Genomic DNA, 27,859 nt, shown 5'->3' with positions numbered 1-27,859 from the left:
GGATGCCACAACAGTGTGCAAAACGGTCAGTCACTTTTTCAGTGCCATCGTAACATCAAACGGTCAGTAAACAGTTTTGAGTTGAGGATGACCTTTATCTGGGGGGGGGGGAAAAGGAGGGGAGTGAAATAGTCCAGGTAATTCCACAACAGCTAAGCTTTTATTTCCTTGCAGACAGGCAGAGCAGAGGGAGGGACGAAAAACCATTTACAAAACACGCGGCAAGTGGGAAGATATGTACAGAAGGGGAGGGGGGTTTAGCGTCACGCCCCCTTCGGAGGGTCTGCCCCCAGCGAAAGCCAAACAGTCTCTATGCAGCTTAAGAGAGCAAAGCCGTCTTGCGCGCAACCAGCAGACACAACATACACACCCCCGTCCCCAGTTTAAGGCGCAGGAGCAGACTGGCTCTGGCTGGCCCCTCCTCGGCAGGCAGGTGGGTGCCCCCCACACCCAGGAGGAAGGGCTGCAGCAGGCCCGCCCCCCCCCCCCCGTCTGCCCCTCACAGTCAGATTTGGCCAGTCCGGCTGCGGCTTTGTCTTCTGGCAGAAGAGCCAAGTCCCATGGGCAGCTGGGGTGGAGATGGGGGGGCACCCCCTCAAGTCTTTCTGGCAGGTGGTCCATAGGGAAACATTCGGCACCCGAGAGACGGGGAGAGGTGGGGCCCCTCTCCCGGGCCCTGCCGTTCGCTCCAGGAAAAGGTGAAGTCTGTAAACATCTTTCCACTCTCAGTGGGAGCTAAGAGACCCCCGGGCCTCGCACCTCCATCACAGTTTCTCGTAACACTTGGGAAGGAAAGACCACAACAGTGTCCAGGCCTCGCCTGCCTTTGGGGGGACAGCGGCCGCAGCGGGGAGGTAGATGGTGGCCAGTGGGCGGCCGAGCCGGCAGGGCCCTCCCCGCGTGGGGCGCCAGGGAGGGCAAGGACCAGGCTCCCGTTGCTGCCACCGTCGATGTGGGCAGGCGTCCAGTTGAGGCTCCCAGGCCACCTTCCCGACTCTGGGGGCATCTCGCCTGCTGGCCTCGGTTCGGCTTCCCCGGTCTTCCTCGCAAAGTGGTCCTCGGGCAGACCCCCCCGGTCTGCCCCTCCAAAGAAGTTTGTGGGTACAGTTTTAAGGCATCAGAAAAACACAAAAAGTTGTCAGGAAGTTTTGGAACGAGCAAAATGACTGGGGGAGCCCGTCACTTCTCCAGGAGCCTGGGGAGGGGGCTGCAGCGAGGTTTTCCCTCTGAGGAACCCCCAGGAAGAGCCCCCCCCCGAGAGGGATGAGCCGGAGAGCGCATGACGGCTGCATAGCGTTTTAAGAGCCTTCTTCACTTGCTGTAGCTGTTTCCAACTGGACATGCACGGGAGCTATTATTTGTTCTGGCGTACACCAAGCTCAAAATTAAAACACTCCTCCCACCCACCCACCCCCTGAAGCCCCCCCCCACAACCCTCCCAACGGTTGCGAAAAGGGACCGAGACAGACACATGTATACATTCATAGTCACATTCCATAACTGGTTGCCCCCCCCTCACAAAAATATTTCAACAGAGGAAAAATAATTGCTACAGGAAGAAAAAACCTTACGCGTTGTCTGAAACTGGCAGCAGTAGTACTAATACTCAAGACTGGCTCCGACTCGGACGCTGCTGGCTGTGGAGCATGGGAGCCGAAAGTCAAGGGGTGTGTGTGTGTGTGTGTGAGAAAGCGGGCCTCCGTTCCAGCAGCCAGATAAGCTCCCCCTCCCCACTGGACGTGGGCAGGAGCCCCCTTTTCCTCCCTTCTCCCCATCCTTGCTTTTGCATGTGCTACAACAATTCTCGTTGAAACTTTCCCTTCTTATTGCTAATTTTCTTATATTAAAAAAAGCTATATAATACTGAAAACAAAACTTCACACTCTTCCCCCCCCATTATTTTTCCTCGAAAACTAGTAAGGCAGAATTGCACACACAAGTTTCCCATTTTTGTTCGGTTTCACGGGAGAAAATCCCGACGCGATTCAGAGGCTGAAAAAGAGAAGGGCACACAAGAGGTTTCTATGACAAAAGGGGAAGGGACCCCCCTCCCTCCCTCAAAACAACCATCTTCCAGGGCTGGGGGGGGTTCCCCCTTCCCAGGATAGGGACACGCATACCCACGAAAAACAATCAGCCTGTTTTGTAAACTTTTCCCGTACCTTGATTAACACAAACAAAAAGCAAAAGGTCTTAGGATTAGATTTCAATTCACATCCCTCCGCAATGTTTGGTGCAAAGAAAATAAAGGGGGGGGCAGCAAGAAGGGGAGGACCCTCCCCAATTTGCAAGCAAAGCCAGAGATGGGGGGGCACTCCAAGTCAAGAGGCATCTCCCAGCCCAAAGGCAGGCGGAGAAGCGATTTTGCGCATACATTCTGGCAGGCGGTGCGTCCCACGGATGTCCACGGCAAGCGGATGCCACGCTGAGCCCCCAGCGAGTGCTGCAGGAGGGTGCCAAGCCCCAGCTCACACCCGCCCTGGTTGGAGGGGCAGGCTGAGGACAGTGACCCCCAAGGGTCTCAATACTGCAAAGGCCCGGGGTGGCGAGGGGCCAGCGCTCCCACAGACTCTACCGGCGCACCAGGAACCCTCCAAGCATCACAGTATTAGTTACAAAAACCACTAAATTCTCTTGCAGATGTGCACACACACGCACACACACACACACACAGACGCACAAACCGACGCACACACAATCCATCAGTCCCGGTTTGGAGTCTTACCTGGCTTGGCATAAGGCAGAAAACCCCAAACACGTCTTTCTTTCGGCATTTGGTCACAACCAGGCGGGCTTTCCGTCCTGCTGCAGTCAAAAGTGGGTTGGTTCGGGTGCCCCATTTCCCCCCCCGCCCCCCCTACTCAAAACGCACCGCAGGAAAGCAAGCGGCACCTGGCACTCCAGAGTCCTCCTTGCCACTCAGTGTTTTGTGAGACACGTTTCCAGGGGAGCAGATCCTATCTCCCCCCCCACACACACACACTGTCACAAGATGCCATGGGTCACTTCCAGAAGGCTTTCTGTGTCCTCTCGCCTTTGCAAGGGGGAAAATCTTGGCAGGCAGGTGCAGGGGGGGAACGGGGTGGGGGGGGGTCCACGGAAAAGACCACATGGCTGCAGGGCACAATCTGGTCCGTCAAGCCCTCGGAGGGCGGCAGGGTTGCCAGGCAGCGTACGCAACCCTCCACGTATTCCAAGTACGCTGTGTCCAGGCAGCCGACCCCCCCCCCAGGACTCAGGATGGATTGTAGGCGAAAAAGGTCCTTGCAAGCAAACCAAAAAATCGAGCAGGTGCTTGTGCGTGCGTGCCGCACACACGTAGACAAAAAAGCACATTGGGACGCAGCCCCCGGGTAACGGAGAATGTGCTATGAACATCACGTCTCTCTCCAGCTTGTTTCAAAAAACAGTCCCACACTCACACATCAAGAGTTGTGTCCAGCACCATCGCTGACAACTGGGGGGGGGGGAGGGAGGGAAAGAAGGGAGGCCTGGAGCCAAAAGCGTCACCCAAGTAGGATACATTCAAATTTGGCTTTGGGTGCACCGAGTACTCCAGTTGTCGATGCCGCGGGCAGGGCACCCGCCAGAACACACGGTTCACGATTCTCATCCGTGCACGAAACGGGGAGGGGGCTGGAGAAGCGTGGAGACCCCCAACATTCGGCACCTGTTTTCCTTTGCTAGAAAAAGTGCATCCACGCACCGGCCGCTGGAGAAGAACTGCCCGCTGAGCAGTGCGGGCAGGCAAGAGGCCGTGACCATCTCCGTGGAAGGGCGGACGGATGAGGAACTGACCACTGGGGAGAGGGAGGGAAGGAGGGGGCTCTGCCACAGATCCTGGAGATCCAGGAGGAGACGACGGAATCCGGGATCAGCTTGGAGAAGAAAGCAGCTTCTGGAGGAGAAACCCACTTCAACAGTAGTGTATATTCCTCTTTTTGCAGTCCTTTTTTTCTATTTTTTTTTTAAATCAAACACAATACAAAACTGTTATGTCCAGGGTGGGGTGGAGAAAAGGAAAACAAGGTGGGAGGCATTTTTTGTGCAATCTTCTTAAAAAAAAAATTCAACAAAACCAAAAAAAACGTCTTATAAAATGGCCTCTTCGTAAGAGAAAATATACTGTGCGGATCAAAGAGTCTGAAGAGTATTTACATCTGTTCTCTATGCAAACAATTTTTTTAAAAAAATCCTTTTTCTAAGTGCATTTCTTCAAGTTTTTTTTTCTTTTATAAATCTTTTTTTTATATCAAGCTTCTGTGAAATTACCATTCACATTTTTAAACATATCCCCACGTGAAAAATAAGTGTTTTTTTTAAAGATAAACTTTTTTGTAGTTTTTAAGCTTTTTTTAAAAAAAATTCTTCCACAATTTCAAAAAAAATTTTTTTTCCTTTTTTCTTCTTCTCAATTTGTAACAAGAAGTCATTGTAAAAAAAAAAACAAAAAAACAAAAAAAAAAAACAAAAAAGTTCCGATAAAGTGCATGGCAGAAAAAGGGTGTTGTTTAAGGTGCTTTTTTTAAGGAATGAAGTGCGCAACAGCCTTCCGGTCTGATTGATGACCCACACGCTCCCTCGCCGGGGGGCCCGGACACCCCCAAAGCTGCCCCGGGGGGCCCCCCCAGCAGTGCACACTCAGCCGGAACTGAAATGGGTGGGATCAAGGCAGCAGCGGCAGGGAGGACGACGGGGGTCCCACGGCTGGAGGAGGGAGGGGCTCAATAGTCCTCCACCGTTTCCAGCTCGCTGGAGGCGCCATGAAGAGCGTAGCCTGCAAGGAAGGAGGGAAGGGTCTGCCACAACTCCGCCACGGGGCGACTTGCCGCGGGACGAGAGTTGCGCTAACGCCGGAGAAACCGTGGGAAAGAGCCGTCAGAGGAAGGCTGCCAAAGCAGGGACAAAACGAACAGGCGGACGACACAAAGTAAAACGAATTTTTAACTATTTTAAAGAATCGAACTGAACTGCTGGATTGTCCCGCGGCCGGCTGGGCCGTCCTGAGGAAGGAAAAGCCGGTCCCACAGGGCCAGGCTGCCACCCCCTCCTCCCAAGCAGCCCCCTCCCAATTCCCCGGAAGAAGCAGCCCCCTTCTTCCCCTCCCCTCCCCTCCGGGCTCACTCACCCAGGATGCTGGGGTCTGCGTGCAGCATCACCGGGCGCCTCTTGATCTTCACGGCTTGGCTGTTCTCGAAGGATGGCGGTTTGGGGCTGTGGTTCGCCTGGAAGAGCGACTGCAGGCTGCTGGAGCTGAGCCACGAGGCCTCCTGCAAGGGGGGTCAAGGGGGGGCAGCTGCAACGTGGGGAGGCCTGGCATCCTGGGACCGTTCGGGTGCCGGCCTCAGGGCCAAGGGGAGGGAGGGCGGGGAAGGCCCACGCCCAGAGACCGGCCGAGGGGGCAGGGACGGCCTCCTGCAACACTCGCTTAAGGCCTGGCAGAGCCGAAACCAACGGCTGCCAACGATGAAGCATGGCTGGGATCCCCCACCCTTTCGGCCCCGTGGCCGGTGCCCCGTACCTGCTGCTGCTGCCGCTGCTGATTGGCTCTCTGCTTGGCACGGCGCTCTAGGAACTGTTTTGCAAACTCTTTGGCTTCCAGGGTGTCTCCCAGGTAGGAGCGGATGCAGTCATGGACGTCGTAGGGCGACTCCATCTCCTTCAGGAAAGCTACCACGGTGGGCACTGGGGGACATGGGACAGCTACTGGCTACACCGGCCCCCTTCCTTGGGGAGGCAGACCGAGCCTGCCCAGGGGATCCCCCCCTCCCTACTCGCCTGGCCCTAACCCCCCACCCTGCCCAGCTGCAAGGGCGCCCTGCCTGAGGCCCCCCACCCCGACGTACCATCCAGGCTGCTGGAAGCGTTGAGGGCGTGCAGCATCTGCTCGCACCACTGGGTGAAGCCGTCCTGCTGAGGCTTGTGGATGCCCTGCAGCAGCTTCAGCAGCTTCTCCTCCTCGTCCGTTTTCTTCCTGCTCTGCCCCCTGGAGACCGAGTACGTGTCCCTGGGCCCACGAGAGAGGGAGAGAGTGAGGACGAGTGTGTGTGTGTAAGGGGGGGGCAGCTCGGCCCCTTGGGCACCCCCCCCAGGCATCCCCGAGGCCGACTCACCCTAACGAGGGGCTGCTCCGGCTGTTCCTCAAGCCCAGGCTGCGGGCCAGGGGGCCGGGGCCCTTCATGCTGTCCTCCCAGAGGCCGAGCGGGCCGGCCTTGTCGTGGCTGCCCCACAGCGAACCTGCCTCCGAAGCCCACTGAGAGGGCAGGCTGCTCAGACCGTGTCCGCCATGCTAGCAGGCAGAGCCGGGGAGGAAAGAGAAACGGGTCACCAAGAGCGTCTGGGGAGCATCAGCCGCCATCTCTCCTGGCCATTTGCGAGGGGGGGGGAGGGGGAACGGAGACAAAAAAGCCGAGGGGAACCCCGGCACCCCTGCAGCAGGAAGCCCAGCGGTAAACCACCTCCGTCCCCCTCAAGATCCCCAGGCAGCGCTCCCTGCGCCACCCCCCCCATCCCTGAAAGGGCACCTTGCCTTGAAGCACGGCCCCCTCCCAACACACCTCCCCTTTCCGAAGGGCTGGGGCTGGCCTCGGGTGCCAGGCCCCCCTGCAAGGCCCTCTTGATCTGGGGGGGGTGCAGGCAGGAGCATGGGGGGGGCGCGAGCAAGCCAGGAGACTTGGGATTGTCCCCCCCCCTCCCGGAAAGCCAGCCTGCTTGTCCAGAGGGCAGAGGGGGTGTCGGGGGCCGCTCACCACTCGCTGCTGGGCCCGGGGGGGCTGGGCCGGCTTCTGCAGGTGCCTCTCGCTCTCCTGCTGCAACTCCAGCAAGGCCTTCAGGGAGGGGCTCTGCTTGGCCAGCCCCCCCCAGAGGGGCTGCGTGCTCTGCTGCTGCTGCTGCTGCTGCTGGAGGAGCTTTAGCAACATCTCCTGGTGCCGGCACTGGGGGGGGAGGGAGGGAGGAAGGGAGACGGGCAGGGCGGTTGGCATCCGGCACTCGCCCTCCCTTTGCCCGAGGCCCCTGGGGTGGGGAGGGGTGGGGGGGAAGACTGGCGGGGTGGGGGGGGCTCACCTCCTCTCGCAGCTCCCGGCAGGCCCGAGCGTCTCCCAGCTTCTGCAGGTCGGCCAGGCTGAAGCTGCTCTGCCCGGAGGAGGCGTTGACAGACTGCTGGCCCCAGGAGGAAGAGGAGGGCAGCTGGAGGGAGGAAGGCCACACTGCTCATGGCCAGGCAGACCCCCTCCCCCTGGCCCCCTCCCCAAGGAAGCCGCCACCAGCCTCTTCCCGAGGGGCCCTCGCTGCTCTCTGAGCCGGGGTGTGTGTGTGTTCCTCGCAGACGTTTCGTGGCCCGGCTAGGGAGCGTCATCCGTGCTGGGAAGGAGCAGGGCACGTTCCGGGGTCTTGCCCTGCCCGTGTCGGCGCTCTTGGCCAAATTAGCCCTCAACAGACCCACCGGCGCAAAGGAGGCCTACGTGCCACGCAAAAGAGGTAATCAACCCTCCCAAAAGGGAAGGGAAAGACCACAACCGCTCCCCGCCGGAGGAAAATGAACATCAGACCAACAACTGAGTAAACCACGGAGGAACTGCCAGACCTCCCAGGGCAAGCCAGCAGGACGTCAACTGGGAACGAAGCCCCCCCCTTCCAGCCCTGGCGGCGTTCCCTGGCTGGGTCACGAAACGTCTGCGGGGAAACCACCCAGTCCAGAACGCAGCAAGGACCCCTCATTTGAACCCTTCTCCTTTATAGGTATCTCCCTCCCCCAGGCGTGATGGCGCCCAGTTCTTCACCCCATTCGCCCCCCCCGGGCCGGAATGGGCCAAGGCCGGCCGCAACCCCAGGCGCCCCTCCCTCCTCTCCCTCCCTCTCGGCCATGGGGCCGCCCGGCACTTGCCCTTGCCTGCTTGCGCCGGTAGAGTTCTTCCTCCTCCCGCCGCTTGCGTTCGTCCTCGTCCCGCTTAGCCCTGAGTTCGGCCCCTCGGCGCTCTTGCAGCTGGAGGAGACGGGGACAGAGCGGGTCACGGGGGGGCCCTCCCGGCTGCCCCCTTCTTAGGGCCACTCTTGGGGGGGGTCAACTTACTTTATGTTGTAGTTGAAGTTGTTCCAAGATCGGACCCTGAGTTGAAGAATTAATTGGAATATCCCACAAACTGGCTTCACTGCCTGGAAGAGAAAACGAAGGTTAGACAAGAAGGGACCCCAGACTGGGGAGGGAGGGGGAGGGGGAGGGGAGAGAGAGAGAGAGAGAGAGATAAAAGTCAGAAGAAAGTGAGAGATAGAAAGCGAAAGAGACAAAGGAAAAGAAAGCGAGAGAAAGTGAAAGTGAAAGTGAAAGTGAAAGCGAAAGAAAAAAAGAGGGAGAGCTTTCCTCCTGACCCCCACTCCCTCTGCCCCCCTCCAGGGACTGGGCTCTGCCACCCACGGGGAGAGGAGGACTCTATCCAGAGGACCACAAAGCCCAGCAGCCTGCCTTCCTTCCTTCCGGATCCTGGCCCTGCTGGGCCAAGCCAGGGGTTTCCAGATGGGGACTCTGGATTCCAGCCCCGGCTGCTTGGGGCCTTGCCCGACCTTGATCCCGGGACACACACACACACACACACACACACACACACACACACACACACACACACACCGGAGTTTCCCCCCCGCCCCCGCCCGTCAGCGACCTGCTTGCGGTGAGGATGAGGTATGTGTGTCCCAGAGGGACCCAGTGTCTGGCACAGATATGGATCGGTTCATGGAGGGGATCAGGCCCTGCTCCCCAGCTCTGCAAGAGAAGCAAGACAGGGGGTGGGGGGAGTAAAAGCTGCCCGGGCTCCCCAAGTGTACCCCCCCTCCAGCCCCGTCCCGTCCCTCAATTGCAAGCCACCCTCGGGGCCTCTGCCTGGCTCCGAGTCTGCCTGGGTGAGGGGGTGGGGTGGGGGGCGCAGGGGCCTCACCTGGGCTTGAGCGCCTGCAGCTGCTGCAGGAAGGTGCTGAGTTGCTGCTGCTGGGCCAGATCCCCCGAGGCCGCCTTCTGCTGGACGGCACACTGGGCGTATTGCCGGCTGCAAGACCAAGGCGGAGTAGCCAGGCGGGGGCCCCAGGCGGAGCCCCCCCCTGGGAAGGTCCCGCCTGCTGCGGACGCCTCTGCTCGCCCTGGCCCAGCCGGGGCAGCCCCAGGGGTAGCGGCGTGGCCTACCTGTTGACGAGCTGAAGCAGCTGCTGGTGCTGGAGCTGCTGGTAGATGGCGGCGGCCGCCAGCTCCTGCTGCTTCTTCAGGCGCTCCTGGTCCATGTTCCCCTGGGGAGGCGAGAGGTCAGCCAAGACAGGACCCTCCCCGCCAAAAGCCCAGGGAGAGGCTGAAAGGGAGGGCAGGGGTCTTTAACGCCCCTCCTCGGGCTCTGAGCAGATGTGGGGGGGGGGAAGGAGGGAAGGACTGCCCTCAACCAAGGGGGCGCCGAGCCCCCCCCAGAATGGCCCCGAAGGGCTTCAACGAAGAGCACGCCGCATCGACCAGGGGTGTCCAACCTTGCAACTTGAAGACTTGTGGACTTCAATTCCCAGAATCCCCCAGGCGGCTCTTTTTACGCTTTGCTGAAGTCAAGATACATTACATCTACCGCATTCCCACCGTCTATTAAGAAAATTACACTAGCGAAAAACGCGACAAGTAGTCTAGCCGCATTTGCTCTGGCCGTTATCCATGCTGGATTCTAGTCAGCGCTGGCTAGCTGGCTTGGGAATTCTGGGAGTTGGGCTCCATAAGCCTTAAAGGGGCCAAATTTGGAGACCCCTAATGGAATCTAGCAGACCACTGGGAATTGACCTTCCTTGGCTGTCCTGGTTTTGGTTTTTTTAAGGAACTTTACAGCGGGGGTGTCCAACCTTGGCCACTTGTAACAAAACCTGTGGACTTCAACTCCCAGAATTCCCTAGCCAGCTTTTTTTCCACTTTGCTGAAGTCAAGATATATTAAATTTAACGCATTCCCATCCTCTACTAAGACAGTTACCCCTTATCAAAAAAATTGCAACAGTGCGGCCAAATTTGTTCTTGTCCTGTCCATGTCGAATTCTGGCAAACCTTTGATGGCTGGGGGGATTCAGGGAGTTGAAGCCCACCCCTGATGTAACGCTGCCAAATGGGAGAACCTAGGAAAGCAGGCCAGGTGCCCAGCTGCTCCTGCCCAGCCCTCCCCGCAGCACGTGCTCACCAGTAACGGTGGGGGGGATGGACCGGGCGCGAAAGGCACTCTTCCCCACATCTTGATCACTTCTCCGAGGGGCTGGAAGCCCTCGTCGCAGCCCCGCTTCACCAAGAGCGACATGGTGAAGTAGCCCGCCTGGAACCATTCGGCCATCTCTTGGGTGGTAAAGGGTCCTGGTTTGGGGGGGGGAGAGAAAGGGCCCATGTGAGTTAAGTCCGACCGATGCCAACTCTCTCCGACCCCCCGCCCCTGGGCTCAAGGAGGGCGGGGCGCACCTTGGATCTCCCCCTGGGGGTCCTTGTAGAACCACTTCATGGCTGCTTCGTGGGAGAGGGGCAAGGCGGCGGCCGTGTTGCGGTGCTCAGCGATGGCCTGGCCGAAGTGCTCCTCCTCCAGCGAGCTGTCCTGCAGGGAGGCCACCATCTTCTCCGCTTCCTGGAGGCAGAAGGGGACGAGGGGCGGGATTAGGGCTGCCGAGGCTGCCTCACGGGACAGAGGCCGCCAGGACGAGGCTCGGGGGGGGGCTGATCTCCCTTGGCTGTGGATGAGTTGGGAACAGCCTCTGATCGTCAGCAGGGACCGTGTGTAGCGGGTGCCCAGCTTTAGCTTTAGGTGTCACCGTAAAGGAGGCCCTGACCTGGAGTGCTCACATCACAGCAGTGGTTAAGAAGGCCCAGCGGAGGTTGAATTTGTTGAGACTTCTCAGGAAAGAACAACTGAATGAAAAACTGCTGGGGACCTTCTTCCGTTGCTCCAGAGCATTCTAACCCAGGGGTCCCCAACCCTCGGGCCACAGCATGCCAGCAACCGGTCCACACAAACAAGCAAAGCCCCATCCGCGGGACGCAGGCAGCACACAAAACCACGCACTCTCCGGTCCGTTGGAAAAACTTCTCCCCACGGAACAGGTCTCTGGTGCCCAAAAGGTTGGGGACCTCTGTTCTAGCCTATCGCATTGGTGTGTGGTTTGCTTGCTTCCCAGTAGCAGATAGGAAAGCGCTCCGGAGGGTCATCACCATCGCCCAGAGGATTATTCGCTGCCCACTCCTCCTCCCCTTGGACGAACTGTACAGTTCCCAATCTCTTAGGAAAGCTCAAAACGTTCTTAAGACTCATCTCACCCCGGACATTCTTTTTTTTTGAACTGTTACCGCCTGGCAGACGGTCCAGGATAATAAAAAGACAGACAAATAGGCTGAAAAATAGTTTTTATCCCAGAGCTCCAACCGTATTAAATACCACTGTATGGTGCAACGTTGAAGTGCAATATCCAGGGGAGGGCAAGGGTGAATAGAATGTGAAGGATGTCTTTATATAATGTATGTTTTTACTTGTTTTTACTTGTGGGTAGCGTGCGCTGTGGACAGCACTTAATTTCATTGTGGGATACCAGCCTGCCTGCAATTAGTGCAGGTTCGAGTCCCACCAGGCTCAAGGTTGACTCAGCCTCCCATCCTTCCGAGGTAGGTAAAATGAGGACCCAGATTGTTGGGGGCAATTAAGCTGACTTTGTAATAATGCCGCTTGGGGGGGGGGAAAGCCCTAATAAGCAGGCATATACATAGAATGAAGGCTATTGCTAAGCACCTCCTCAGGGTGCCGTTGGCCAGGAAATGCCGGCTGGCGACCCAAAGGGGGAGAGCCTTCTCTGTGGGCACGCCGACCCTCTGGAATGAGCTACCCACGGAGCTGCGGACGGCCCCTGACCTTCGGTCCTCTCACCGTGACCTGAAGACCTGGTTGTTCCAACAAGCGGGCCTGGACTGACTATGTTTTTTAAATTTGGCTTTTATTGAGTTAAATTGTCATGTATCTATTACATTTATTGTTTAATTCTTTTTTAAATTTATTACTTTATGTTTTTTAATTTTTAGGGTTGTGAGCCGCCCTGAGTCCTCAGGGAGAAGGGCGGCATATAAATTTAATCAAATCAAATCAAATCAAAACAAAAAGGGGAGGACCATTTTTCACCCTTAACCACCGTCCAAGCTTCCGCAGGGTCACGTCGTCAAAACTCAGAAGCTCGGCAACCGACACGTACTTAGGATGGTTTGCAGTGTCCTGGGGTGTGTGTGTGTGTGTGTGAGAGAGAGAGAGATGTGATCCCCTTTTGTGACCTTCCGACAAGCAGAGTCAATGGGGGAAGCTGGATCCACTTAACAACTTAACAACAACTTAACAACAGTGATCCGCTTAACAGATGAGGCAAGGAAAGTGGAAAAATGGGACAAAACTCGCTTAACAAACTTCTGGAGTAACATAACTTTCGGGCCATAAGTGGAGGACCACCTGTAATCTACACAAGGGATGAAGAGTGCTCTTGGGGCCCCCCAGACGGCAGGAAGCGATCGTGACCCCCCCCACCCTAATCTCTGAGATCTCTCCTTCCAGGCCTTATTCTTTTCTTTTTCATTCTATTGTGTTAATTCTTTAATTTAGCGTAATTTCTACTCCGCCCGTCTCCCTTGCAAGGTGACTCCGGGTGGCTTAGGATGCCTTGCCCCCCCGCCCAGCTCCCCCCCCCCGGCACCCCCAGGTGGACCCACCAGGCGAAGGCTCCTCCTCCTGGCACAGCTGGCAAATCCCTCTCTCTCTCTCACACACACACACACACACACACAAACGCAGAGGGCGGGAGAGCCTCCTTACCTGTTGCAGGTGCTTCATCCCATCCTCGTCCTCGTTGTCGCCCACTGTGAACTCGGCGGCAGAAGCAGCAGAGGGGGCCGCAGGGAGCGGAGAGACGACAGCCTGGCCGGGCTGGGCAGGGCAGCCGAGAGGGCCCGGGTCCCCTGGGCAGGTGCAGAGTAAGATACAAGAGGGCGTCAAGCCTGGGGCTCCCCCTGCCCTGTCCCTCGCCCCCCTGCCCCTGGCTCCAGGGACCCTTGCCCAACCTACGCCAGCTCCTCCTGTGGGCAGGAGAGGTGGTGCCCGCTCAGCCCCACCCGCCCCCACCCTTGCCAGGGCCACCTACCATCCCCCGCTTCCACCTCGGGGTTGCCAGAGGGCAGCAGTGCCAGCTTCTCGGCTTTGGAAGAGTTCCCCGGTCCGATGCTCTCGCAGTCGCTGGCGGCGCTGGGGGTGGCAAGAGGGCCGAACGGGGGGCTGGGCTGCCAGGGGGTGCCCGGGGGAGCAGGCAGCTTCTTCTGCTCTGGGCCTGGCCCGGGCTCCTTTGCATCTGGGGGGGGGGAAAGGTCTCAGCTTCCAAAGCCCGGTCGCTGTGTCTGCCCTCCCCCCTCCTCCAGCCCCGTCCGTGTGCCCTGCCCTCACCTCTCTCTGCCAGGGCGGTGGGGCTGAGGGGAACCTCTCTGCTGGTCCTGGGGTTCCCCTCCTTGGGCTCGGGCAGCTGCTCCTCCGGCCTCTCCTCCTCCTCCTCCTCCTCTTCCTCCTCTTCCGGCAGCGGCTGGAAACTCAGCTCCTGCTCCTCCAAAACCAGCTCCTTGGGGCCTTTCTGCACAAGGGCGACAAGGGGAGCCTGGGAAGGCCTTGGCACAAGAGACCCTCCGACCTGCCCGCTCCCCCAGCCTTTTTGGGGGGGGTTCCACACCCACATCTATGAGGACTGGGGGGGGGCTGAGGGGTGGGAGGACGTGATAGCAGTACTCCAGTATTTGAGGGGGTCCACTTGTTCTCCAAAGCACCTTTAGGCAAGCCGAGAAACTGGTGGAAACTCATCAAGGAGAGAAGCCACCTGGAACTAAGGAGAAACTTCCTGACAGTGAGGACAATTAACCATGGGAAATGCTTGCCACCGGAAGGCTTTTAAGAGACTGGGCAGCCATTTGTCTGAAATGGTCTAGGGCAGGGGTCTTCAAACTTGGCCCTCTGATGACTTGTGGACTTCAACTCCCAGAATTCGCCGGCCAGCCATGCCTGTTTTTTTTCCACCTATCCCTTAAAGCGGAGAGATTGGAGAGGAAGGGATTGTAAGAGAGTAAGCAGGGCCACAGGGAGTATGATGGCTGGGGAATTCTGGGAGTTGAAGTCCAGGAGTCATAAAAGGGCATAGTTGGAAGATCCCTGGTCAAGGGTCTCCTGCTTCAGTAGAGGGTTGGACTACAGGACCTCCAGGGACCCTTCTAGCTCTCTTTCGATTCTGATTGATCTGAGTTTTCCGCGGCACCGGCAAAGCTCTGGGTGCTGCCCAGCCGGCACCTCCAAGCCAGGGGGAGGCGCAATGCGGAGGCCTCCCTTTCCAGGGGGCTGCGGGGACCGGGAGGGGGGGCCAGGGGGGAGCAGCACCTACCTTGAGGGACATGAAGGCCCCCGAGGAGTCGAAGGTCCCCATCTCCTCCGTCTCGTCCTCCAGGCACCACTCGGGCAGGCCGTCCTTCTCCTCCTCGAAGCTCTCGCTGCTCTGCCGGTGGCGGCGCCCTCCGCGCGGTGGCAGCTCCTCCTCCCGTTCCCGGAAGTCGAAGTCAAACTTCCGCCGACGCCCGTCCCCGCCGTGCTCTCGCCACCCGGCCGAGCGAGGCCCCCCATCTGAGGGGAAGGCAAGGAGAGGTCGAGGCTGCGGGCGGGTCCTCGGCTTACGGCCACAATCCAGCCCATTCCTCTTGCTAAGCGAGGCGGTTAAGTGGGTTTCGCCCCATTTTGGGATGCTTCCTGGCCACCGTTGTAAAGCGAATCGCTGCAGCTGTTTGGTTAGCAATGGGATTAACTGAATCTGGCTCCCCCCCGTTGACTCTGCTTGTCCAAAGGTCACCAAAAGGGGTCACGGGACTCCCCCGGGATGCTGCGACCATCATCAATATGAACCGTCTGAATTTTGGCCATGGGACCCCAGGGAAGTTGCAACGGTTGTTTAGAGTGAAAAGGTCATAAATCAGGTTTTTTTTGTGCCGTTGCAACTCTGAACGGTCACTAAACGAAGCGTTGTAAGTCAAGGACGGCCTGTATTATTCGGAGGGCCCCACTCCAGCCCCCTCCCTTTGGAGCCAGGCCCACAGGCAACTCACCTGGGCTGGCCGACCGCCAGCGCTCACTTTCTCGCCGGGATACCCCGCTCTGCCGCCAGCTTCCTCCCGACCCGGTTCCCACACTGCCGCCGCCACCGCCCTCTTCCTCCTCCTCGTGCTCCTCGCGCAGTGTGCGCCAGTTGTCGCTATCCGAGCGGGCAAAGTCTTTGCGGGTGGAGGGAGCCCCCTCCTCAAACGGGGCCCGGGCTGGGAAAGAGAGTGGCCGTCAACCCACCCACCCCCCCGCTTTGCAGGGACAGCTGCCTTCCCCTCCGCCCCAGCGGGACCCCCTCTCTGCGGCCTGCTTGGAGGACGGGGTGCCTGCTAGCGTCTGGAGGGGGGAATCTCCTCTGCCCCGCACGTACCTCCTTCCCGCCGGATGGGCTTCTCAAAACGCCGATCCCCTCTGTGAGAAAAAGAGGGGGTCAGGGTGGGGAACAGGCAGGCAGGCCCCACCACCTCAGCCCCCCTGCCCCCAAAGCCCTGCCCTCCTACGCACCGGTCATCCCAACTCTGGCTGCGGTGGATCTCGCGGAGGCCGCCCCGGCCAAAGGCGCCACCTTCCGTCTCCTCAATGCTTCTTTGGTAAAAGCCGCTCTCGCCTCGCCCGCGGCCTGCTTGTTTTGGGGAGGGGGGGACAGGAGAGACGTCACCGAAGCCGCCCGTCACCCCTGATGGAAAGGGAGCTGGGGCCCAAACCCTCATGGTCTGCCGCCCCCCGAAAGTCTCCTTACCTCGGCTCCGCGTGCTGCCTCTCCCGCGCGAGACCCCTGCCGGGGCCACCCCAGCCCCCTTCCCCATCAGCCGCAGCACAGCCACGCTGTTCACCGACATGGAGAAGTTCCTCTGAAGGGACAAGGAAGAGAAAGAGGTGAGAGAGCAAGGTGAGGCCATCGCATCCTCCCGGCCGTCCCACGGACGCCTCACCTGCTCTTCTTCCGTCAACGGGACCAAGGCCAGGGGCTGCAGGGGGTCCTCCTCCAGGATGGCGGAAAATTCCCTGTCTTGCATTTCGTCAGGGACCTGTCCGGGAGAGAGAAGAACAGTGGCCTCTTGTGTGACCGAGAGCAGAGGCCTCTGAACCGGGCAACGTTACGATGTGTGGACTTCAACTCCCAGGATTCCTCATTCTGGGAGTTGAGGTCCGCACGTTGTAACATTGCCCGGTTCGGAGACCCCGACCGAGAGGACAAGAGCAGCGGGTCCCTCTGTGTCCGCCTGGCGACAGCGTGCATGCGCTTCGCACCGGCTTCCTCGTGGGTGTGTTGTCCTCTCTCCTGCAGCCGGGCCAGAGCCAGGCTCCCCAAGGCCAGCCCGGCCCGGTCCCCGAGCACCTCCGGCCAGCTGCCAGGGCGTCCAGGCTCACCTTATTGTCTTTGACGTAAAGTGCTAGCATCTCTTCCCGGCCGTATCGGTACTCGGCTAGTTTGTACTTTGGCATGGCGGGGGAGGACGGTGGGGAAGCCACGCTGCCCCCACTGGAGAGTGCGCGGAGCCTGGGGGAGGAGAAGGCCCAGGTGAGAGCAGAGGAGAGGAGGGGATGGTGGCCGGCCAGAGTGGCCCACCCCGGGGCCTGGCAGCCTGCCAGCAGGGGGCAACCCGGCATGGGGGGAGGTCAAGAAGGGTCAGGTCAGGCTGGAGGACCGGGGTGGGGGGTGGGGGGAGGCCCCTTCTGGGACTCGGGGCTCCCGGCCAGGTAGCAGAAGAGGGAAAGAGAGGAGAGGCCTGGATTCCTAAAATGAAGGAAGGCGGATCTACATGCCCTGGGATCCTGTTGCGGGATCCAGTCTGGGTCAGTCAACGGGACTGGAACCTCTATCTTCTGAGCTTTCGGACGCCTCGGGGGACTTTTCCCTTAGTCGTCCCAAAAGCTGGGAAGGATAATACTTTGGCCCTGGGGACCGACTCCCACTGGATCCTGCGCGGACGAGGCCCTCAGCACCGCCCAGAGCAGCCTGAAGTGGCCGTTCCAGGACAGGGGTCTGCCCCCCCCGGCCCCCTGCCCTCTTGCGGTAGGGCTGGCCCTTCCCTGCCCCACTCACCATTCCGGCCCGAAGGTCAGCATCTCGGCTGCCATCCTCCCGTCCTGGGGCTGCTCTCCGGCCGGCCGCAACCACCTCCGCTCTCGTCCCCAACGCCCTGGGAGACCGCCAAGCGCCAAAGGCCGCCCAAGGAACAGCGGGGCTCTTCAACTGAAAGGCAGAGGTGGCTACTGCTGCGCCCCGTTTCTCGAGGGAGGAAAAGTGGGGCGGCCCGGGCTCTGGGAAGGACTCATGGCCCAGGCGGGAGGGGACGATCCACGGGTCAGTTGGCACAAAATGCCGCTCTCAGGGAAGGGTGCCCTCTCCACGTACCTTAAAGACCGGCTGTCAGTCTCTCCCTCCGGCTTGGGGGGGGGTGTGTGTTAGGAAAGCCTCAAGGACCTACAAGAGGAAAGGGCACCAATGGGCGATGCCAACCTGGAGCTGCCAGATAGGCGGGGCAGGGGGAGGCGGGGCAGGACCTGAGCAAAGCAAGGTTTGCCTGCTGCCCCTCCTTGCGCCAGCCCAGCCTGCAGGTGCCCTCTGGGCCCAAGAGGAGAGGCAGACGCCCGTCAGCCACCTGCAAGGCGCCCAAAGGTTCATGTTTTCTTGTTTCAGGCAAGGGACACGCAATTTAGGCAACTGTCCCGAGGCCAGGGTGGCACCAGGAGCGTCACCAGAGCCTCACCTTGCTGATAACCCTTTTATGATCCTTTTTATTTCCAGGGCTATTTTTAACCTGCCAGCGATCAAACGTGGAACTTATCTCAAGGGGGGGGGAAAAGCAAGATAGAAAGACCGAAATAAATCAGGCTTGTTTCCCCCCCCCCAAGATAAAAGGTAACTGGGGTTCATCCTACGGGCGGGGAGGGCCGCCTCCAGCCTGCTTCAGGGTCAGCCCCACCCTCCACAGCTTCTCGGTTTGGCGGGTCCTCAACTTACAGCAGTCCATTTAGCGACGGTTCGAAGTCACAAGGGCACTAAAAGAAATGACCCCGTTTTTCACACTTAACGACCACTGCGGCATCCCCAGGGTCACCTGATCAAAACTCTGTGCCCTTGTGCCCACAGTCAAAAATGACAATAAAGATTATTATTAAGGCGCCTGGCAACAGACTCGTATTAACGACGGCCACGTGATCCCCTTTTGCGGCCTTCTGGCAACCAGAGTCAACGGGGGAAGCCGTATTCACTTAACGACCGTGTGACTAACTTATCAACTGCAGCGGTTCACTTAACAACCATGGCAAGAAAGGTCGTAAAACGGGACAACATTTACTTAACGACTGCTTCACTTCACAATTGTGGGCTCAACTGAGGCCCGCCTGTCTTTCCATGTCCCAAACGAGCTTCCTGGGGTCTTTCGTATCGCTGGGTGGCCCGCTCCCCCCCCCACTGCAGGCCGGGTGGAGGGGGAAGGACCAGATCCCGGGAGAGAAGCCACTTCTGGGTGGAAATGACCCCTGTCATCCGGGCACTCACCTGGCAGAGCCCGTGCACCACTGCTGCCCCTTGGCAGGAGGAGGGCAAGCAGGCTGGCGGGAGAAGCGAGGGGGGGAGGGAGGGAGGGAGGGTCAGCCTCCTCCTCCTCCTCCTCCCTGAGCCGGCACAGTCCCACCGATGCGGCTTCCGGAGCCTGGGGTGGCCAGAGAAGAAAGCAGTTTGGCTTGCCCCCCCCCCAAGGACAAAGCCCAGCGGCTCCACTCCCGTCCGAGGAACACTCTGGAAAAGAGGAGAGGCCCGAGTTAAAATGGCAGACGGGCTCCGTCCTGCAGGCCGGCCAGCCCCCGCGGCACCTCAGCCGGGGGAGCCCCCCGGGGTGGCAGGCGAGAGCGGAGGCAGACCCCCACCGCCCGGTCTCTCCAGAGCAGCCCCAGAAAGTGGCCGGAGGGGGACCCGGTTAGCACACGAGACGTTCCAGGGCCACTACCCGGAATACGATACGCCACCTCTCTCTGGCGCCAACTTTTCCATCAAAGCAGAACCAAAGAGAGGCAGGCTGGTCCAGGGGTTAAGGCCCCAGCTAGAAAGCGGGAGGCTGCGAGTTCGAGTTCCGCCTCGGGCACGAAAGCAAGGCGGTTGCTAGGCCACCGTTTGCAAAACCTTGAGCCTTGCAGCAGGGGCACCTGGAGAACGGGAGCCTCCCGACAGTGAGAACAATTAGCCAGCGGAACGACCTGCCCCATCGCTGGAGATTTTTAAGAAGAGACTGGGCCGCCGTTTGTCTGAAAGGTTATATAGAGTTTGCTGCCTGAGCGGGGGGGGGGGGGGGTTGGACTAGAAGACCTCCAAGGTCCCTTCCGACTCTGTTATTCAGAGCTGTGGCGCCGCAGGGGTCAGAATGCAGCGTTGCAGGCTGACTCTGCTCGATCCTGACTGGGCTCAAGGATCGACTCGGCCTTCCGAGGCGACCCCGAGTGTTGGGGGGCAAATAACACCGACTCTGTCAACTGCTTGGGGGGGGGGGCTGTGAAGCAGCACGTGTCTGTGTGCCACGGCCGTCCTGTTAACTGGAGCAACGTGCCGGGAGTCCCAGAGGAATTTAAAAATCTCACGAAACAGCAGCTCAGCCAACTCCCCACAGCTGGAGCCCCTCCGCCTCCCACTGCGTGGCCAAAGGGGGCACCGGTCCCCACGCAGCGCTTGCCAGGAAGGTCAGCCCCAAGTCCTGCCCCCTCATTTCAAAAGCAAGAAGTTGCGCAACTTCCTCTGCAGGCCTCCAGAGATTTTCCTCCTGGAGCTCGGGACCAGGAGCCAGAGGTCCCGACTGCCACCGTCTTCTCCTCCCAACCCACAGCGCTGTCTTCCCGCCTGCTCTAACCATTCTGCTTCCGCTGCCAGAAAAGTCTGGGCCCCGCCAGGATTGGTAAAAGCAGGAAGAACGTTCTGTTGCCCAGAAGGCCAATCGGCAGCGGTTCTGGGGGCTGCAAAGATGGCAAGGGGACCATCCCAGGACAGGGCACGATACGGGCAGGATAACGAAGGAAGCCTTCAGCAAAAGAGGCGGACGCCATACTTACATTCGGAGTGAAGATACTCTAGAACAGGGGTGTCAAACTGCCAGCCCGCGGGCCGGACGAGTCGCAATGAAACCGCGCCCACCCCATTGCCGGCAATGGGAAAAAAGCTCCGATGCGTCGCGTGACGTCATGTGACGTCGCAAGTTGGACATGTCTGCTCTAGAACGGAAGTCCCCAGCCCCTGGTCTGTGGATCGGCACCGGTCCGCGGCTTGCCAGCAAGTGGTCCGCGCAAACCCAGCAAAGCCCCATCCGTGGGATGCAGGCAGTACACGAAACCACGCACCCTCCAGTCTGCAGAAAAACCTCTCTCCATGGAACCGGTCCCTGCTGCTGAAAAGTTTGAGGACCTCTCCTCTAGAACAGTGTCACTCAACCTCGGCAGGTTTAAGACTTGCGGACTTCAATTCCCAGAATTCCCCAGCCAGCATGTTAAGGGGGACCTTCCGTTTTCTATCAACTGACTGCAGCTGTGGTGTCACCTAGCCCCTATTTTGCCCTTTTATGAAGAAGTCTATTCCGAGACAAAGCCTTTGCTGAGGTCCAGGTAAAGTATGTCAGGATGTTTCCCCAATCTACTAAACGAGTAGTTAACTTTTTCAAAGGTTTAGCTCAGGGGTCTTCAAACTTGGCCCTTTTAGAATTTGTGGACTTCAGCTCCCAGAATTCCTCAGCCAGGCACAAGTCCCTGCCTGAGGAATTCTGGGAGTTGAAGTCCACAAGTCATAAAAGGGTCATAGTTCCCTCACGCTGGCTGAGGAATTCTGGGAGTTGAAGTCTACAAGTCACAAAAGGGCCAAGTTTGAAGACCCCTGCTCTAATGCTTGTCACATCTACAAAAAAGGGTCCCACTTTTACGTCTCTTTTATTCGGCATATTTATACATAGGACATGTTGGACACAATTCTGAACTCGAGAGAAATCAGATTTCTAGGTGATAGACAAGGCCTCTGCAATTCTCCAGTGCAGCTAACCCTCAACCCTCAGTTTGACCACAACTCAGCCCAAAATTTCCACTGCTAAGCAAGACCCCTTTGAAGTGAGTTTCACCCCGCTTCACCACCTTTCTTGCCCCAGTTGTTCAACGAATCGCTGCAGCTGGTAAGTTAGTAACCCGGTTGTTAAGTGAATCTGGCTCCCCCATTGATTTTGTTGGGTCAGAAGGTCGCAAGAGGGGATCACGTGACACCCCCCGGGATGCTGCAACCGTCGTAAATACGAGTCAGTTGCCCAGCGTCTGAATTTTGATCACACGACCACAGGGATTGCTGCAGCGGTTGTTAAGTGTGCAGAACGGTCACCAGTCACTTTTTCAGTGCCATTATAACTTTGAATGTCACTAAACAAATGGCCGTAAGTTGAGGACCAGCTGTACTCCACAATTCCTAGTCCCCCAGTCAGAACATCAGGATCTTGTCTTAATCTCTGCAGACTGAACTGCAGCCTGCGTGCAGCAATACAGCGGACAGCAACACGCCAACTCGAAGGAAAGACCAGGAGCAAAGATGAGAACACAGAACACAGAGTCATACAACCGGAGGGGACCTCAGAGGTCTTCTAGTCCAACCCCCTGCACAAGGCAGGAGGAGATCGCATATCACCCCGGTCAAACTGTTGTCCTATTTTTGAAAACCTCCAGGGACAGAGCACCCACAACTCAACGCCCACAGCATCCTGCAGACGGCACCATCCTAGCTAAGCAAGACAACCCAGGATTTTCGGAACCCCACAAACGATCCAGGCTTATTTTTCTAGAAGAACGTGGCGAGCGTCGCTCCCCTTGAATTTCAAGAGGGCGACTCCAATCGGCAGCCTTCCTCAGGGAGCCAAATGTGGGGGTCATTCATACAGGGCAAATATTAACCCCGAGGCTGGAACACAAATTGCTGTCTACACAGCAGAGCTTGTAAGTTGTTGCGGGGGGGGGGGGGGGAAGTACAGCCCGGGAAGTACACTTTAACTTACAAAAAGTGCCTGAAGGAACATGGCATGTGTAGCTTAAAGCAGTGAAGGCTGAGAGGGGACATGACATATCCAAGGGGCTGTCCCAGAGAAACAAGTCTCCCAGTTAGGTCCTTCTGCATGGCTGGCTAGGGAATTCTGGGAGTTGAAGTCCACAAGCCTTAAAGTGGCTAAGGTTGTGCTCTATGGTGCAGACTGAACCTGTTAGGACAGGGGTCTTCAAACGTGGCCCTTTTAGGACTTGTGGACTTCAACTCCCAGAATTCCTCAGCCAGGCACGCTGGCTGAGGAATTCTGGGAGTTGAAGTCCACAAGTCCTAAAAGAGCCACGTTTGAAGACCCCTGGGTTAGGAGCTCCTACTCTAGAAATGCACTGTGAGGAATGCCCCAGGCGCAAATGGTTTGTAAAGTAGGCTGCAGAGTCTTTTGCTCTGGAAAAACCTATCAGCTCCTAGGTCTACAACCGAAGCGACTGTAAATCTGTCAAGGAGGGCAGCCTGCTGCAATGTCACATTCTCTCAGCATTAAACCCCAAGATTCACCACCGTTGGCATCTTTGTGAGCGGAAGTCCACGGGTCGTAATAAAGGGGCCACAGCTGCCCACCCCAGCATCTAACCTACAAGTTTAATAAATAATAATTGGTGTTATGTTTGAAAGTCCCTCTGGCCAGCTCCAAGCATGTTCACCTCTGGGGCTCTGGGTTATTGAAAGCCCACCCTCAGCCACCCAAGCCGCCCTTCTTCCCATTAGGCAACTTCTGCTCCTCACTGGCCTAGTTCTTAAATTCTTACAACAGATTTACCTGACTGAACTTTTTAAAAAAAATAACGCATAACCTGCGTGTTTGAGTCCCTCCTGGTTCAAGCCACATTTGTGGATTGAGCACTGAAGCGCATCAACCCAGGAGTCAAAAAGAAACCGTGTTCTCCCTGCCAGGACCCCTTGGTGAAATTGAGAAAGAAATTCAACGTTCCTTCCTCCAATGCTGGCCACCCCGCCTCAGGTAATTGGGGCCAAACACCTTCAGATCAGGAGGATTCCTGCTCAATTCCTCCTCGCAACAGGTGACCTTCCGGCACATCTTCACCTATCAACAACCAGTTAGGTGCCACTTGCCACTTTTACAATTTTGGAAGACACGCAGGGCTCCTCACGGCCCAAAATACCAAAGAATTAAGCAACACCTGGATTCAATTAAAAAGCAAAGTCACCTTGCCATACTCCTCAGCCTCCTAACCGTTATACGCTCACAACATTCTGCTAATCTGTGAAGATTCTCAGTCCTCCAGATCGGAGTTGCAACAAAAGTGTTTTTTTAATTTTAGAAAAGGCAACTGATAACGTAAGACAGTATAACATAATATAATAATAACCAAGTAATCTCAACGGTCAATATCTCTCCTTCCATCACTCACAGCATCCAATACAACCGATGAAGCTTCCCGGATAGGAAGCCAAATATTTTTTTCTTCTTCCTCCTCCTCCTCAAAAAAAATCAGCCTGGTTGCCTTTTCTAAAATAAAAGCCACTTCTGATTTTCTGCAAACCACCACCATACCTTTTTCCCAACCACAACCTTGTATGTAATCTGGTTTTCTTCTTCATAGACTGGATATTGTGAAATATTGAAAGCAATTCCTGAGCACAAGGCAAGGACACTTTTTTTTTTAGAAATAACCCTACTGAAATAGGGTTATTTCTAAAAAAAAATGCTCAACGTGTATAACCAAGAAGGCATCCACCACATTAACAGATTTTGAACATTTTTGCATAGACCTTCCATTCAAAACTCAATCAGACAGGACAGGGATTTCCACTCCGTGAAATCTTGTTGGAAGCCAATCTTTTCCACGGCTGCCCCTCCGTTGTGAAACTCTCTCTCCTTGGTAATTCGACAGACACCCCCACATACACACAAACCCTTTTGGGAGTCCATTAAGATCCGACACTTCACTGAGGGGCTGGGATAGGATTGAAGAGAAAAAGTATGTTGCTTTCTTGCCACAGAAAGTATGGTAAGACGGCAGGTGGAGCTTGCTACCTGCCATCCCAACAGGATGATGAAGGCACAGGGTTTTGTCATTGTCTCATTTTATGGTTTTAATGCTTCATAACTGTTTTATAGTTACGGTTTTACTGTTGTTGCGAGCCACCCAGAGTTGCTTAAGATGGGTGTCTGCGTATTTCAAATAAATAAATACTTGCACAACCATTCCTTCTATTTTAAGTGAATGGGAATTAGGGGTGTAACGAAGCGGTAGGAAGGGAAAGGTTGCAGAAGTAACGTGGGTTTTGCCTGGTACTTAAAAGGTAAATGAGAGACCCAAAGGACTCCTCCCTCACCCCCCATCCCAGCCCCTTCCGCCTTCCTCAGAGGAAGACCCCAGCCCTGGGCAAAGTCTCAGATCCTTAAGCATCCACGTCCCTATTCAGGTATGACTTTACAACTGAGATGGATAAAAGTCAGCAGGTTAAATGCAAAAGAACCAAAACTTTAAAAAAAAGCACTACCATACAGATAGTCCTTCGTTTACTGACGATGCAAAGTTACAACGGCACTGGGGGAAAAAATGACTTCTGACCATTTTTCACACGATCATTGCAGCATCCCCATGGCCATGTGATTAAAATGCTCGGCAACTGACTCGTGTTTATGACGGTCACAGGGTCCTGGGACCACGTGATCCCCTTTTGCGACATTCTGTCAATAGGGGAGCCAGATTCACTGAACAACCGAGTTACTAACTTATCAGCTGCAGCAATTCACTTAACAACGGTGGCAAGGCAGGTCGTAAAAACGAGGCACAACCCACTTAACTGTCTCGCTTAGCTACAGAAATTTGGTCGTTAAGTCGAGGACTTCCTGTATGAAAATTCTGTTTTCAGAACAATCAAATCTCACTGCCGACCTGATAAACTGCATTAACACCCTGAGAAAGGTAAGAGAGTTGGAAGAGAGACCTTGGAGGTGCAGGTGAAATGCTAGCTGTGATAATACGGACACACAGAGCAGCCCACCAACCCACCCTTTCCCCATCAATCATTCAATCAATCAGAGCAGAACTGGAAGGGACCTCGGGGGTGGCCTAGTGCAGAGGCCCCCAACCTTTGGGGCACCAGGGGACCGGTTCCGTGGAGAGAAGTTTTCCAACAGACTGGAAAGTGTGTGGTTGTGTGTGCTGCCTGCATCCCGCAGATGGGGCTTTGCTTCTTTGTGCGGCCCGGCTGCCGGCATGCCGTGGCCCGGTACCGGTCCACGGACCGGGGGGTTGGGGACCCCTGGCCTAGTCGAACCCCCTGCTCAAGGAGGAGTCCCTCTATACCATTCCAGACAAGCGGCCGTCCAGTCTCTTCTGGAAAAGCCTCCAGAGATGGAGCAGCCACGACTTCTTCCGTCCCACCGGTTGACGGTTCCCGCTGCAGAGGAGCCCTCGCAAGGGTCCATGTTTACCCACCACGTTCAAAATCAGGTCGTGCCCCTGACCGGAGGGCAATCATTAGCCAGGCCCTTTGGACCTCCCCTTGCTAAGCCAACATCTCCGCCCTCCTCTGCCAGGGCTGACCCAGAGCGGCATCCAAAGGGTAAACTTTGCTCAGGTGAAGCCAGGTCAGTGCGGGGGGGGGGGGGGGAGAGAGGGACCCCTTTCAGGAGGCTGAAACGAAGCCCCAGTCCAGGTTACAGCAGTCCCTGCAATCCTTTCAACACACCCACAAAAGCTCCCTTTTTTCAGGGTCTCCCCCCTGCGGGGGGGGGCCTTTGGCAGGTCCTCCTCTTCCAAAAAGACCCCCCACCCCGCTTTGCAGCAAAGGCCCGAAACGTGACCTGGAAAGAGCCGCCCCCCACACACAAAAACCCGAACTGCATGCAGGGGGGGGTCTATTAGGAAGGGGGGGGCAGGCAAGGGGGGGTCCCTCCCTCTCGGCCCCAATCAACCCCGCCCCCCAGCAGACACCCCCTCCTCAAGGCCGGAAAGCTGGGGACCCCCGTTCTGCAACTTCAAGCCCCCCCCAATCTGCCCGGGCAGCCCCGCTTGCCCCCCCCGCGCCAGGAGGAGGGGGCGCCCCCCCAAGGGCCCCGCAGGGCCCCAGCCCCGAAATACGCCCCCCCCGGGGAAGCCACGCCCCCGCCGGGGGGAAGGGGCGCGGGAGGGGGAGGGGCGGGCCGCTCCCACGGGCCACGCGGGGCCGCACGTGCGCGGAGGCCGGGCAGGCCGGGCGCCGGCGGGCAGCGCGACCGGGGACGCCTCTTCCTCCCGCGGGGCCCGGCGGGCAGGGAGGGAGGGAGGGAGGGGTGTGGGGGGGGAGCCCCGGTTCCCATGGCGACGGAGGGCCCCCGCGGCGAAGCTTACCCGCCGGTGGGTGGGTGGGTGGGTGGGGTGGCGCGGCGGCGGGGGCGGGCCGGGGGGGCGAGGAGGAGGAGGAGGAGGAGGAGGAGGAGAAAGAGGCCGCGACGGCGTCCACGGCTCTGCGGCTCCGCGTCTCGCGCTCCTTCCTCCTCTCGCCGCTTGTTTGTGTTTGTAACCAAGATGGCCTCCCTCCTCCCGGTCACGTGACGCGGGCTCCCCGAAGGCGCGCGGGCGGGCGGGGAGGCGTCACGTGCCGGGGGAGCGAGGAGAGGGGGGTGGGTGGGTGGGACGCCTTTGGACGTCGTTGGACGTGACCCCGCTCTCCCTCAAGACTGCCGCGACGTCGCGTCAGACGCGCTCCAGGCCCCGCCCACTCCCCCCCTTTTTTTTTTAAGTTCCCGGCCCTGGCCTCCCTCTGAGGCGTTTTGCGCTGCGGCGCGCGGTGACGTCACGCGGGAGGCCGCGTCTGTATAAAATGACGTCACGCCAGCGGCAAAGGAGGGGGTGGTCTGGGTGTCTCACGGAGTCTCTGAGCGCCCGCAGAGTGCCTTTTGTTCCTTTTCTGCCCAGTTTGGTCCTGGTGAAGCTGAACAGCGTTGAGAAAGAGCCTGGGGGATTCTGGGGGCTGAAGGGAACGCTCTTAAAGCCACCAAGGCTCGGACTGTGCCCTGGAGGTGGCTGTAGAGCCCTGAGGGAGCTTTGTCCTGAGGACTTGAATCCGCCTGCTGGCCTTTGGATTTAAGCCAGAGGTCTTCAAACTTGGCCCTTTGGTGACTTGTGGACTTCAACTCCCAGAATTCCTCAGCCGGCATGGGGGGAACTGTGGCCCCTTCATGACTTATGGACCTCAACTCCCAGAATTCCTCAGCCAGCATGCCTAGCTGAGGAATTCTGGGAGTTGAAGTCCACAAGTCATCAAAGGGCCAAGTTTGAAGAGCCCTGATTTAAGCCATCAAAACATGACTCCACAGCCCCACGTGGCAGGCACCCACGTGTGGCTGGTTAGTGCCTCGAAAGCCCTTCCTTGGCCTTCAGACTAGATCGGTTCTCCAAACTTGGCCGCCTTAAGACTGGTGGACTTCAATTCCCAGAAGGCTGGGCAGGGAATTCTGGGAGTTGAAGTCCATCAGTCTTGAGATGGCCAAGTCTGGAATCCTCTGGATAGAGTACAGTAGAAAATGAATAGAATAGAATAGAATAAGAATAAGAATATAGAATAGAATAGATGGAATAAGAACAGAATAGAAAAGAATAGAATAAGAATATACAATAGAATAGATGGAAATAGAATAGAATAATAAAATACAGAATAGAATAGAAAAATATGGAAGAAGAATAAAATAGAACTTTATTGGCTAAGTGTTATCGGAG

At 57.5% G+C, this 27,859-nt stretch overlaps 1 protein-coding gene across 5 annotated transcripts; it reads right to left on the bottom strand.

Annotated features, from left to right (window-relative positions):
* Positions 1–138: 138 nt before the first annotated feature.
* LOC308676989 (GRB10-interacting GYF protein 1-like) lies at positions 139–26,642 on the bottom strand. Of its 5 annotated transcripts, XM_081343074.1 has the most exons (28): positions 26,492–26,642; positions 18,642–18,881; positions 17,493–17,561; positions 17,181–17,330; positions 16,505–16,634; positions 16,066–16,161; positions 15,873–15,984; positions 15,638–15,755; positions 15,504–15,544; positions 15,139–15,345; positions 14,427–14,662; positions 13,451–13,631; positions 13,155–13,358; positions 12,830–12,972; positions 10,456–10,615; positions 10,187–10,353; positions 9,173–9,273; positions 8,931–9,038; positions 8,658–8,758; positions 8,072–8,154; positions 7,886–7,984; positions 7,066–7,188; positions 6,750–6,935; positions 6,114–6,289; positions 5,847–6,007; positions 5,522–5,685; positions 5,129–5,270; positions 139–4,777 (listed from the first exon to the last, which is right to left on the bottom strand). In XM_081343074.1, exons 4-28 carry the CDS (start codon positions 17,213–17,215, stop codon positions 4,725–4,727), a joined length of 3,327 nt encoding a protein of 1,108 aa, XP_081199200.1. In that variant the 5' UTR covers positions 17,216–17,330; positions 17,493–17,561; positions 18,642–18,881; positions 26,492–26,642; the 3' UTR covers positions 139–4,724. The 5 variants fall into 5 exon arrangements, with proteins under 5 accessions (XP_081199200.1, XP_081199196.1, XP_081199199.1 ...); XM_081343070.1 differs by having other exon boundaries at positions 15,638–15,984; XM_081343073.1 differs by having other exon boundaries at positions 7,892–7,984; positions 15,638–15,984.
* Positions 26,643–27,859: the final 1,217 nt, after the last annotated feature.

The sequence above is a fragment of the Vipera berus genome (assembly GCF_964194415.1).
Source record: "Vipera berus genome assembly, chromosome: Z".
NCBI lineage: Eukaryota > Metazoa > Chordata > Lepidosauria > Squamata > Viperidae > Vipera > Vipera berus.
This window is presented reverse-complemented; position numbering and strand designations above follow the sequence as displayed.